Source organism: Lynx canadensis, chromosome C2 (genome assembly GCF_007474595.2).
Source record: "Lynx canadensis isolate LIC74 chromosome C2, mLynCan4.pri.v2, whole genome shotgun sequence".
Classification (NCBI taxonomy): domain Eukaryota; kingdom Metazoa; phylum Chordata; class Mammalia; order Carnivora; family Felidae; genus Lynx; species Lynx canadensis.
In genome coordinates, this window is record NC_044311.2 from 77,188,028 (window position 1) to 77,202,355 (window position 14,328).

The following is a 14,328-nucleotide window of genomic DNA, read 5'->3' on the forward strand; positions in this document are numbered from 1 at the left end:
GTTTTGGTCAGTCATTCACAGCAAGTCTGATAAAACTGTATGCTTCTTCTTTATATTTGGCTGGAACCTTCTAACTGCCAGTGCTTCCTGGGTCTCTAACTGCATTTGTGCCAGACTTTAATGAATAAAAAACGGGGGAAAAAATGAAGAAAGAAAGAAACAGGAAAAAATGAACTTTTACTTTGTAAGAAAAAAAAAATTTTAAGTGGAAACTCTTCTAGAAAATGGGGACCAGGAAAAATATAGATTGATTTAATAATTGCTTATTCTTTTTAACCTTATAACTACAAACTAATCAGTCAAATGTTTGATTTAAAAGACTATTTATACATGTATACATAGTGCACCGTTGCGATAATAATAATACCTGTTATATATTGAGAACCTACATGTGTCTGTGGGGGTTTTTATTTTTTATTTTTATTTTTTTTATTATTTTTTTTTAATTTTTAAAAAAAAATTTTTTTTTTCAACGTTTATTTATTTTTGGGACAGAGAGAGACAGAGCATGAACGGGGGAGGGGCAGAGGGAGAGGGAGACACAGAATCGGAAATAGGCTCCAGGCTCCGAGCCATCAGCCCAGAGCCTGACGCGGGGCTCGAACTCACGGACCGCGAGATCGTGACCTGGCTGAAGTCGGACGCTTAACCGACTGCGCCACCCAGGCGCCCCTGTGGGGGTTTTTATACCTTTTATACACCTTTCCTCTAACATTCACACTGTCCAAAAAGTGGCCATTGGTAAATTCAGGTGAAGTAAGCTACAGATGAAGACACTGAGGTTCAGAGGACTTACAGAATGAAATGATCCCGCTAGAAAGGACAAAACCTGGGATCTGAGTCCACCCCTGCCTGACTGCAAAGCTTATTCTTTCCTCAAAATTCACTTTCTCTCCAAGAATAAAAAATACATTACTCTATTCCATCAAGTATTAAAATGGCATCGAGGTACTGCACTTAAGTAAGGTAACGCTTTGCAAACTGCGTCGTAAGAATGCAGCTGTTTCCTTTAAGGCCAACAATTGCTGAATACCACACCAGAGAGCCCATGATAGGTGATCAAGGGTTTTTCAGGTGGCTGTATCACAAAGAGGGTGTATTATTAAAGACTACTCTGCTCTGTCCCCTCAGCCTTCCGCGGTCCCTACTCTAGTTCTTGTCCCAGACGTCTGGATATAAAGACTCACCTTTAACATCACCCCAAACCCTATATCCTATTCCAAATGCCAGCTATGAAATCAGCACCATAAAAGATGGAAATGGCCAGGAAGATCCAGAGAAAGTTGGAGAGCTAAACATGGCTCAGAATCGCTCTCCGGAGAGAGACACAACACGAACTTACCTTTCAGCTTAAGAAAACGAGAAAGACCCAAGAAAAACCCAAAAAATGGAAATCATGCATCCAAACCCTGCTGCATATGTGGAAACATTTGTCCACACAGTGTGAAAATCACCCTGTCCTTGATTGGTCAAGATGGTCATTTTAAGAATAAGAAAAGTTGATGGGAAACCTCCACTCCAGCAAGACATCCTGGATGCCTGCATTAAACCAGTGTCCCTTCAATACCTGGGTGGATTTGGAACCCTGCCCCGCAGGAAAAGAGGGAATCTGGAAGAACCTGATCCACCCCTGCATGAGGATCCCCTCAGGGGGAGACTCTATAGGAGTCTGGGAGCCGGGTGCTCACTGACCCACAAGGACAGGAATGTTACCATCAATGTCGGAGTGGATGACGTCAACAAACTGTGCATCACCGGGATCTAATCTGTCCTCGGGAGGTCTCCCGTTGAATAAAGGGCCCGCAGGGTCGAGACCTGGAAAGAAAACGGAGTCGGCTTGGTAGCCCCACGCCATGAGTCACCTGCAGCCGGGCTTTTGATCCCTCTCCATGAGGATGGCAAGTAGGCCGCAGGGCACGCTCGTGTGGGCCAGCACTCGCATTCCCTTCCTGCTTTGTCAGCCTCCTTTCTACAGCCCCATAGCCTTTTCCCACAGCAGAGGCAGTGCCCTCTGAGAATGGCATCCAGACCCCATTAGGAGCTATATCTTGTGCAGGGCTCAATAGCAGGGATCGCACAGACGTGGGGACCAGGGACATGGGGATAAACTGGTTCCTCGGGAAAAAGCACCTGAAGGTGCCTATGAAAAGCAGATGCTATACTTATCCTGATTCTATTTTACATGATCCAGAAACCCCACTCAACCTTTCCTTCCTCTTATTAATAAAACTCCTGTACAGTTTCAATTTTTATTCATATATCCTAAGTCATATGATCCACATCACAAGCCTGTTAGGGAGGCAGGGTAGATATTATTCCCATTTTACAGATGCATGAACTGAGGTTCGGGGAGTTCAAGTATTTTAACCAGAGTGGCAGCCTCACAATGCCACGAACTCTCTCTATGGAGCTCTTGGTTTCATTGCACTGGGTTTGGCAAGCTCAGTGGGAAAGTATGACACTCACTGGTCAGGCCAGGTATCAAAGAGGGATAAAAAATGGGTGTCTGTTCCTGCAGAATTAAACCACTCCATAAATGCCTGAGCTGATTTCTTGCCCTTGGTCTTGCCCTTGGCCACAGTTAGCTGGGCATTCCTAACCATCAGCTGGAAAAACAAGAGTGCAGCTCCTACCAGGTTCTAACCACAGCTAACAACTTTAAAACAATAACAGGCAAACACCAGAGGTACTCAAAACCCTGCTTACTAGAAACCTACCTGGAGTGAAGAATGTTTCAAGGGATGTTTCAAAAATTTTAACCTATCGGGGCGCCTGGGTGGCTCAGTCGGTAAAGCGTCCGACTTCAGCTCAGGTCATGATCTCACAGTTGGTGAGTTCGAGCCCCGCGTCGGGCTCTGTGCTGACAGCTCAGCGCCTGGAGCTGCTTCAGATTCTGTGTCTCCCTCTTTCTCTGCCCCTCCCCTGTTCACGCTCTGTCTCTGTCTCAAAAATAAATAAATATTTTTTTTTAAATTTTTTTTTCAACATTTATTTATTTTTGGGACAGAGAGAGACAGAGCATGAACGGGGGAGGGGCAGAGAGAGAGGGAGACACAGAATCGGAAACAGGCTCCAGGCTCTGAGCCATCAGCCCAGAGCCCGACGCGGGGCTCGAACTCACGGACCGCGAGATCGTGACCTGGCTGAAGTCGGACGCTTAACCAACTGCGCCACCCAGGCGCCCCAAAAATAAATATTTAAAAAAATTTTAACCTATTAAAGACATTTTAAATTTTGTTTTTAATGTTTTTTTATTTTTGAGACAGAGGGAGACAGAGCATGAGTGGGGGAGGGGCAGAGAGAGAAGGAGACAGAGAATCTGAAACAGGCTCCAGGCTCTGAGCTGTCAGCACAGAGCCCAATGCAGGACTTGAACCCACGAACCGTGACCTGAGCCAAAGTCGGACACTTAACTGTGCCACCCAGGCGCCCCCTGTGAAAGACATTTTAAATAGCATCTTCCATCCCCTGGGGTTAGATATAAAATCCAAGAGGTAGCATTCTTGCCTCGACTTCCCTGGTTCTAGCCTCAATCTTTCTATTTCTCCTCTGGCAACACTTTGCTTCCTTGAGGCTTGTCTTTATCTGCCTCCTTTCCTTATCTTTCTCTTCCTCACCCCTCCAGCTTTTCTTCTTCCTTGGTCGGTTCTCAACTGAAACTGATGTGAGATGGATGAACACCCAGACACCCAAGTCGGCAGGACATCCTCAACGCAGCATGAGAAACTCATAATCTTGGAAAGAGTTTGCTCAGGAAGCCCTTCTGGTCTAAGGAAATGGTCAGAGCCCCAGTTTGTAGCAACCTCCGGATCTACAGCAGATAAATTGGTTTACTATATAACATTCAAACCAGGGCAAATTTGAGAGTGATGAGGGCACTATTGACAATTATGTCAGGACAGAAGGCACAAATGGAGACAGGGATAGTGAGCTTGGATATATGATCACCTTAGTGACAATTCGTAGCAAATAATCAGCTTACAATGTCAGCCAAAAATCACAGTTAAAGTGCCCAATAAGCGATATATTTTGTGTGGACAGAGACCATTGGAGTCAGACAGATGTGACGTGGGGCCCCAAACCTAGCACCAACCAGCTGTATGACCTTAGGCAGGTCACTTTACTTCTCTGAGCCTCAGTTTTTTTAATCTGCAAACTGGAGGTGGAATCAATGGCTACCTCAGAAGACATATAAAAGGACTCCTAGATCTGAATCCAGAACATTTTGAGATTATTATAGACTAGAAACAAAATGAGAAAATGGAGCTCTTTCTTATTGCCTAAAGATCACCAAGAAAGTGTCTAGATAGTGCTCATTGGCTTTTATTTTTTTAATTTTTTTAATGTTTATTTACTTTTGAGAGGGAGAGAGAGAGAGCGAGCATGAGTGGGGGAGGGGCAGGCAGAGAGGGAGACACAGAATCTGAAGCAGGCTCCAGGCTCCAAGCTGTCAGCACAGAGACTGACATGGGGCTCAAACTCATGAACTGTGAGATCATGACCTGAGCTGAAGTTGGATGCCCAACTGACTGAGCCACCCAGGTGCCCCTCATTGCCTTTTATTACAGTATTAACCAGTTAGAGAATTTGATGAAAGTCCTAGACCTCTCCCTGGACATCCAAAATATACCTCTCCCCAGGACAGACAGCTGACATTTTGCATGCAGTTTCAGGGGCCTCATATTCCCATCCCCAACCTCACCATGGACTCTCTAAGGCACTGCTGTCCAATAATGTGAGCTACGTATATAATTTTAAAATTTCTAGAAGCCAATTTTAAAAAAGTAAATAGAATTAAGGAGAATTAATTTTTTTATTTTTTTTAATTTTATTTATTGATTTGAGAGAGAGAGAGCCTGTGAGCAAGGGAGAGGGGCAGAGGGAGAGAGAGAATCTTAAGCAGGCTCCATGTTCAGCACAGGGCCTGACTCGGGACTCAATCCGATGACACTGCGATCGTGACCTGAGCCAAAATCAGTTGGATGCTCAACCAACTGAGCCACCCAGGCACCCAGAGGAGAATTAATTTTAATAATACATTGTATCTAACCCATTTTATTTAACCTAGCATATCTAAAATATTATCATTTCAACATATACTCCATATACAAAAATTGAGATTTTTAATATCCTTTTCTTTTTACTTAGTCTTTGAAATCCAGTGTGTATCTTGCACTTACAGAACATCTCAGTTTGCATTAGCCACATTTCAAGTGCTCAGTGGCTACATGTAGTTAGTTAGTGGCTACTATATTGGACAGCATAGCTCTATGGTCATTTCTCAAAGTATGGTGTTCAGACCACCTGCATTGTCTGGTTAAAAGTAGACTTTTAGGGGCACCTGGGTGGCTCAGTCTGTTGAGCTTCCAACTTCGGCTCAGGTCATGATCTCACGGTCTGTGAGTTTGAGCCCCACATCAGGCTGTGTGCTGACAGCTCAGAGCCTGGAGCCTGCTTCAGATTCTGTGTCTCCCTCTCTCTCTGACCCTCCCCCATTCATGCTCTGTCTCTCCCTGTCTCAAAAATAAATAAACATTAAAAAAAATTTTTTTAAGTAGACTTCTGGACCCCACCCCCAGAGTGCTGATTCGGCAAGTTGGCATTGTAACCAGCACCCCTAAGGAGATTTTTTTACACCCTTAAGTTTGAGAAGCAAATGTAATATATTATCAAGTGATGTAGGTACTTGGAATATTTTAAAATCCACTTATGCTCTGCCATCTTGTGCTAAAGAAGCTAAAGAGAAATAGTGGTGCCTGGCTGGCTCAGTTGGTAGAGCATGAGACTTAATCTCAAGGTCATGAGTTCAAGCCCCACACTGGGCAGGGAGCCTACTTAAAATTAAAAAAAAAAAAAAAAAGAAAAACTAAGAAGTTACTGAGAAACCAGGAGATGTGCCTGGAGAGAAAAAACAAAATGTCAGAAGAAAGAGAAATGGAAGAAAAAAGCCGCCATTACAGGCCAGATAATTAAAAGCAGAACCATCCAATTGGGGGAGTTGGGTATGAATTTCATCCTTAGGCAACAGACCAAGTTCCCACTCTACAATCTGGTGAACCCAGTCAGAAAAGGTGGTGGAAGGTGAGCAGAGAAGAGGAACACTTCACCCCTGAAGCCGCTCTGGAGAACAGCTGAGATTTGACTTTGGGGATCAGAGGATGAGGAATCTGGAGGACATGGGGAAGTCATGGGCCACAGAAAATTGAGCTGTGGACCATTAGCTGAGTCCAGGCCACGTGGGCCCAGAGTGGAAGGCAGACTGGCTTGGGGAATTTCCACGGTCAGAAAGCAGGTTACAGTGCACTCACATTCACAATAGTCATGGGAGCAGGTTTGCTGGGAACCAAGCTGGGGGTGAGACTGAATGAAGTAGTGGTGGGCTGGAGCCCTCCAGGCCCAGGACTGGAGGGCAGATTTTGCTCATCTCTTCCCAAACTTTGTGGTTATTAATGTCAGACTGGTAGCTTGAAATCAGCAGTGGTGAGAGTATTCAGACCATGGAGATCAGCAGACACTAAAAATCAGGACTTTTTTTTTTTTTTTTTTGGAGAGCTGTTCAGGTTCTTAACATACTCTCAGGGAGAGTCCCACCCACCAGAAGAAGAGTTCCCAACAGATAAGGGACACAAGCAGATTCAAGCTACCTGTCCTTTGATCCCATAAGGGAAATGAAATTTTTTAAAAGGACATGTTGCATTCTAAAACATAAAAATAATAATAATGTTAAAAATGTAAAAAAGCGCTCTGCCTCCCGAGGAAAGCAGGTAAATAAGATGAGGGATGCCTTGGCCCCTGGTGTGAAAGTGAGAGAAAAAAATCCAGGAAAAACAGAACAATGTGACCTCAAGTAGCAGGGCTAAAGGAGACACCCATGATGCGCGCACGTGTGTGTGTGTGTGTGTGTGTGTGTGTGTGCGCGCGCACGCGCACATGTGACACACACAGAGAGAGAGAATGACTTGCCCAGGGGTACCAGGAAGCACATTTAGAAACAGTGGCCCTACAAGTTTACCTCACAAGTATAGTTGGTTTGAATCTCTTCTTCCTCATTCTCTACTACCCTCCAGATTTCCTAGATTGAAAATAGTTCTCTGTGTGTAAGAATGGATTCTGGGAAGGGTATGAATGGGGGGAGAAGACTTGAGTCTCTGAAACAGAGAGCCTCCCTCATCCCATCCTCTGTAGCTGTGGAAAGTTACTGGAGCAGTAGGCAAGAGAACCCAGCAAAAGAACCTTTGTTTGGGATTTCACCTGCTGTTTCTGAGTTTTCATTCAGCTTTGTCCTGAAAGCTGATATTCAGAGTAAACCCCTCTATCAAAATTCCTGTCTCATTTTCCTATCATGAGATTCCAGCTGTGCCTGGGGATGGAAACATATTAGGTATGTAGTTCAGGCTATATTAGATTAAATGAAAGGAAGATCGCTGTTTGGACAGCACAGATCAAATCCCCATGGGACATAACTGTTATTCCTAACCATAAGAGAAATAAAGTTACCACTAACCTTTTCTATGGCATATACAACTTACTGAGTGTTTTGCACATATTTTATTAAATAATAACCTGAGGTCAGTATTATCATGGCCTCACCTTTGCACAAAAGGACACACACACTCAGAGAGGTTAAGTAATTAGAAGAGCTGGCTTTGAACCCAAAGACTTGAATTGTCTGTATCATGATCTCCCAGTGAACATCCCGCCCAGGCCAACTACCCCATGTCCATTCACAGGAAACCTTACCTGTAATTCTTCCCAGCTGCCCATTGTACATCTTTCCAACAAACCCGGATATGTGGGCTCCTAGACTTACTCCAATCATATAAATGTTGTCAAGAGAAGCTCCTTCTACCTGGAATTTTAAGAGGTCCATCGTTATAAATTGTGAGGGGCCATGGACTTGACAACATTTGGAGAAATTGCCTAACCTTGACTTTGAAAACACTTCTTTGGAGAAACATTTCTAAGCAACTTATATCTATGAGCTCATTTAAATGTCACAACAACAAAGTAAACATTCTTCTTTGATTATACAGATTCGGAAACTGAGGCCCAGCGTCAAAGTAACCTGCCCAATATCAGGCAATTGGGGAGGGGCAGAGCAGGAGTCAAACCAGTCTGTTCAACTCGACGCCTGTGCCTTAACCTTTATGCCATGGTGTCTCTATTCATGCTTCTGCTAGAAACCAAGCTGAGACATCTTTAAATCCCTCCCAGTTGAGAAGGGCAAAGAAACATTTTGATAAACTCCTTTATCTTCAGGCTGGCTCAGTTAATGAATTTTCCATGGAGAAAGAAGGAAGGAAAGGAAAGGGTGGGGGTGGGGGATGACACTGACCACAGTCTGCTGGGACAGCCTGTCGTGAGTCATTTTAATATTCACTTTAAGGCTGCGGCTTAAGTGGAAAGCTTTGTGAAACTTCTGCTGCCTCTGGCCACAGTGGCCACCTGACCTAATTCTCTCTGAAATAATCCTGATATAAAGTAACTTTTTTGTTGTTGTTTTTTATAAAGGGGGCAATTCATGAAATAGATCACTAAATAAAATTCAAGATCTATTTAATCTTTGTGAGTCTTCTAAAAATATAAATCATACACACACACAAATCTCTCATCAGACCATGTTCATCGGTTTTGGTTTTTGGATAATCTGGTCAGTAAATCTTAGGCTTTTCTAGGAAAAGGAATAGATGAGAAATCTCTCTACAGTGAAGCCAGAAAACCCCTAGACAAAAATCTCTCTGACCCCTAAGACACCTTTATGTGAATTAGGAAAAGATGTCCCTTCCTGAGGACACTTTACTGTTATTGGTGGGACAATATCATAATAAATATATAGATCTGTGACATGTACAATGACAGCTGTGCTCCCTTAGATGTGCAGTGCACAACTTGCACAACCATATCTATGGGCCTTCCCTCTAGGCGTTCCGTCTAGCTTCCATGGGGCTTATTCAGGTTTTTAAAATAGTCCCTCTGTTCACTGCAGCTATCTCTTGGTTTTAAATCTCCAGATAATGGGCCAGCTTCAATTTGCCCCTGAATGATGTCAGAGAATGCTCTCTTACCAACACCTGGTCGATAAATTTCTTCAAGACTTCTGCTACTTTTCTGGTCTTACTAGAGGCATGGTTGTATATCACAGTTGTAGCTCCTCGATTCCAATCAACAACAATCACATTCATGTCTTCTACAGAGAGCAAACTCTGTACCAAGTCCTCCATCCAAACTGGAGGGGAGCCTGTAGGTCGGAATCCATGGACAATAAAGGTGGTTTTCTTGGTCACATTCAAGTTCCCAAAAATTGTGGAGTTGATGACTTGTGCACAGGTCAGGTTTTTTCTGGTGTAGAGCATCAACTTCACATTTAGTCCTGTACCGACCACTGCACTGTGAAAGCTCAGTTTGGTGAATGAAGGACATGTTTCATCTGTGTCTGAAAATAAAAATTAGATGGCATGACAATTCTTTCCTTAGCTGGGCGTCAAACAAGAGTGCTGCCCTACATTCACTGGAGTTCCTTCTGTGCTTTACAGCACCCAGCAGGAGGCTGGACCTAGTTGAATGAAGTTGCAAAGTCATACGTTATTCAGCACACATAAGTAGTGACTTCTTCTTCAGCAGGAAAACCATTTTTCCAAGTCTTACTGTCCTTCAAGATCTAATCCAAAAGTCACCCCAATGAAGCCTCCTCCAACTCTCCCAGCCCTAATACTCTTTCATCCCAGAACTCCCCAAAACCTTGTGTATGTCTCATTGACAGCAAAACGAAAACACTTTCAGGGGTGCATAATGGATATTTACGTACATGTGTGTCTATCTTGCTGGCCCACTTCCTTGGAATGGTGTTTTGTAATCCATGTATCCCTCCCAGTGCCCAGCACCTAGTAGAAGTCTCAGTAACTGCATCTGCGTGGTCCAAACACCTCTTTCCTTGTCTAGAGCACCTGCCTGCGACAACAGTGGAGAACGTAATGTGCCTTGCCCTGACCCTTTCAGTAGCATCTGAAACAGTTGAACCACGGTGCCTTCTTGGACCCTATCCTTCTTTGTTCCTCAAGCAACCTAGCATTCATCCTGCTGAGTAAGCTCTAAGGATGGCTTTAGGAGAAAGGTTGGGGATGAGGTGGAGAAAAGCAAATGATGAAGCTGGAACATCTTGTCGTGGCAGAGTGTAAGCGAGTGTTTAAAAACATGTCACAAGGACCTAGAAAGCCAGCTTGAAGGGGCTTCTGCTGGCCAGATCTGGGATAATTTGAGCACAAAATAATTAAGGACAGTAATGAACTATACACCTTTAGGGAAACAATGGATCCACGATTCTGTAACAAGCAAAGAAACAGGATAAACAAGCAAAGAAACAAGATAAACAAGCAAAGAAACAAATAAATGGAAGAGAGAGGAGGACTCTTAAGGTATAGTGCTGAATGCCAGCTGGTAAATGTGGAGTGAACACCGGGGTTGAAACTCATCATTTGGCAGCCATCATAATAAATTGGTTATGCAAGAATTAAACTGAGGAGGTGGTTATTTTGAGAAGGAGCACATGTGTATTTCCTTAAACTTCCTCCCACAGACTGCTAATGAGTAAGGGGAAAGTAGTAACTGTGCAATGGAGAAATGGAACAACACCTTGACTAGGTTGTCAAACTAAACATTACCATTGAGGGGCAGATGGACACATGTGCCTCTTGCTGTCGTATTCCAGTGGGGAATGTATTAACCTGAACCTAATTATGGGGAAAACACCAGACAAACACAAAATGAGGAATATTCTTTTTTTTTTTTTTTAAAGGACCTGTAGGAGCTGGGTGTGATGTAGCTGTGGCCAGGCTGCCAGGGAAGGGGCCTTATGGCACCAAAAAAAAAAAAAAAAAAAAAAAAAAAAAAAAAAAAAAAAAAAAATTTCAAGAAAAAAGTTTTAAAAATTAAAAATAAAAAAGCCTCTATTCTTAAAAAACATCAATGTCATAAATGACAAAGAAAGACTGTGGAAATGCTCTAGATTAAAGGAGACTGAAGAGGTAGGATGATGAATAAGTGCAATTATCTGGTCTTAGACTGGATCCTGCCATGGAAGAAAAAAATTGCTATACAAGAAATTATTGGGTCAATTGACAAAATTGGGCTATGAACACTAAATCAGATAAAATTATGGCATTGGCGTTACGTTAATTGAGGTTGATAACTATATAGTGGTTTTGTAGGAGAAAATCTGAATTCTTAGGAAATACAACTAAAGTGTTTATCTATAACTAAATGGCCAACTTGTTCTCAAATGCCTCAGAAAAAAAAAAATTAGAGGCAAAGAGAGACAATAAATGATAAAGCATTTGTAGCAAAATGTTAGCAGTGGGTGAGTCCATGTAAAGGATTATTGGTGTTCTGTGTATTTTTAAAAAGTTCTTATAGCTTTTCTGTAAGTTTAAAATTATTTTCAAAGAAAAGGCTTAAATAAAAGGGAAAAAGAAAGGGCAAGAGCCGTATTAGTAGCATGCAAAGCAGGAGGGAGGTTGCGAGTTCTGATATCAGAAAATGAAGGTAGGCAAGAATGCTTAAATCTTCTGCTTGGAAGGGAACAGGAAGTTGGAAATAAACTAAAGATCAAGATGCAACTTGAAAGAGGAGTTAGGAAGGAAGGAGGGCTTTGGGGTCCTTGAGTACTGAAATAAAGTGTTACTTTTGCAACATTGTATAAGGCCGTGATCATGAATCTCAATCAAATGAAAGCTCAGGTCAACACTGGCATGCAGACCCAACAATATGATGTTTGAGAAAACTGTGGTTTGTTGTTGTTTTTTTTTAATTACAAAAACGATTTAAAACTATTAGGGCAAACTCTCCTACATCCTACTTGGCTGAGAGAGAAGAGTCCAGAAGGAGGTGAAGTGGAGCAACAAACAGTCCCTAGGTGCAAGTTGGAGATGGTCCTTTAGCTATTCAGTAGAGGGGGCAAGGTCCTATGGATGACCATTCTTCGTGGGAGGGCATAGAAGAAGAAGACTATTGACTTGCGACTGGCCAAAAGGAGACAGAAGTACCTTGGGAAACACCTGCTGTGTCTTCCTCCAGTAGAAATTTAAGAACCATTTGCCCTGGGCCCTATTCTCAGTCAATCTATACTTACATACCCAGGAATTGCTCTTCCCTCATTCTGAGCCTCAGAACAGACTTCATCCTGGCATCTCTGCCCTTTCTTTCTTTCTTTTTTTTTTTAATGCTTATTTTTGAGAGAGAGAGAGAGAGGGAGAGAGAGAGACCAGGAGAGGGGCAGAGAGAGAAGGAGACAGAATCCAAAGCAGGCCTCAGGCTCTGAGCTGTCAGCACAGAGCCCGATGCGGGGCTCTAATTCACAAACTGTGAGATCATGATCTTAGCCGAAGTTGGACGCTTAACTGACTGAGCCACTCTGGCACCCCTCTACCCTTTCTTAATAACCTGGGTCCATTCGTGTATGCTTTTTTTTTTATGTTTATTTATTTTTAAGGGGGGGGGGGTAGGGAGGGGCAGAGAGAGAAGCAGGCTCCAGGCTCTGAGCTGTCAGCACAGAGCCAGACGTGGGGCTCCAATTCAAGAACCATGATATCATGACCTGAGCCAAAGTCAGACGCTTAACTGACTGAGCCACCCGGGCTCCCCTATGTATTCTTTTATTTAAAACTTCTTGCAGAGGCTCTGGATACTCAGCAATGAATGAAGTGCCAAAATAGAAGAGGCAGAAGAAGCTCAAATAGAAGGTTAAAAATTGAGGCTTTGAAATCCCTCACCCTAGAAAATACTGGCTAAAAATTGAGCCCCAAACTCACATATTCCTCCTTTTGCTCTACACTGGCAAGTAGTATATACAGTGAGGCATGCTTACAATTATCTGTCCTCCCCCCTCCCACAGCTTAATTGAGATATAGTCAACAAGTAACATTGGAGTAAGTTTAAAGGGTAAAACATGATGATTTGATATATGCGTACATTATAAAATGATTTCCACAATAAGGTTAATGCACCCTCATAGTTACATATTTTTGTGTGTGTGGCAAGAACATTTTAGATCTACTCTCTTAGCAAATTTCAAGTATACAGTACGGTATAATTACAGTCACTATGTTGTGCCTTAAATGCCAGAACTTACTCACTCACCTATGTAAATATTTTCTCCATCTCTTGGCCTCTTTCATTTTTCTCTTCCTGTAGATTGCATGCTCCTGGAGAACGTGGACTGAAACTTGTCTGGTGCTTGTAGAGCAAGACCCAGAGCGCATAATTGACTGTTTAATTAGTCATTTTACTGAACAGGAGGTGTCATGAGGTAGGGCTGAGCCTCTTGGTCTCGGCCATCAGTAAAACTGGGCTTTGTTCCTTGTTGTGTAACTGACTCACCAGGTGGCCTGGGGAAATCGTGCCATCTTTCACTTGCCACCTACCTGCCCCAGAAAGGAATGCTTTCAGATTAATCACAAATGAGGTCATACTGGGGAAGGGAGAGATCCCCTTCCAAAGAAGAGATCTGTTTGTTTTGAGCAATATTAGGCCAGTGTGTCAGAAGTCACATATCTGAGTCATTGGAAAGCTCAGGTAAGAGTCGTAAAGTTTGGGCCAGAGCTGTTTCTCAGCACATCCGCCACACCTTTCATGTCTATGGAACAGCTCAGCCAACCTCCTTGACTTGCTGAGCCTTTACCAGACCCTTTACAACGGACAGTTACTGAAAGGCAAAAAGGTCAGAACAAGTGGATTTTTTTAAGATTTATTTTTCAGAGAGAGAGAGAGAGACAGAGAGGGAGGGGGACAGAGGATCCAAAGCAGGCTCTGTGCTGACAGCAAAGAGCCCAGTGTGGGGCTTGAACTCACAAACTGTGAGATCATGACCTGAGCTGAAATCGGATGCTTAACCGACTGAGCCACCCAGGAGCCTCCGGAACAAGTTGATATTTATTTTTCATTTGCTAGAACCACTCTGACATCATGTATTTTTCAATGCATGCATTGGGCTCTGGAAAAGCCCATTGTAAGTACTGAGTGAAAAATGGATTTCCTCGTTCCTTTCTCTCAGTACAAAATATTATAACAGCTTTATATATATTTTCTCTCATCCTCAGAAAAAATGTGCAATTCATCCAACAAGAGTCTACTTTCTCCTAGGTTCTGGGTCAGGCAGCATTTTAGAGGGAGAGTCAGGCATTAATGAAGTAAAACACACAAACATGTATGAAATTGCAACTTGTGATATATCCCATGTTAAAAGAGATATGGTATAAAATGAGGATTAAACGGGGAGTTTCACCTGGTCTGGGAATCAAGAATCTTCTTTTACATCATCGTGAAATAATGTATTTA

At 42.9% G+C, this 14,328-nt stretch overlaps 1 protein-coding gene across 2 annotated transcripts in view; it reads right to left on the reverse strand.

Moving 5' to 3' along the window:
* Positions 1–14,328, reverse strand: part of LIPH (lipase H) — a 46,655-nt gene that overhangs the window by 18,391 nt on the left and 13,936 nt on the right. For both annotated transcript variants that reach the window (XM_030329520.2, XM_032594723.1), the window contains exons 2-4: positions 9,066–9,433; positions 7,741–7,849; positions 1,714–1,815 (exon numbers count right to left, since the gene is read on the reverse strand). In XM_030329520.2, coding sequence (XP_030185380.1) covers positions 1,714–1,815; positions 7,741–7,849; positions 9,066–9,433 — 579 coding nt within the window. The remainder of the gene's footprint in view (positions 1–1,713; positions 1,816–7,740; positions 7,850–9,065; positions 9,434–14,328) is intronic.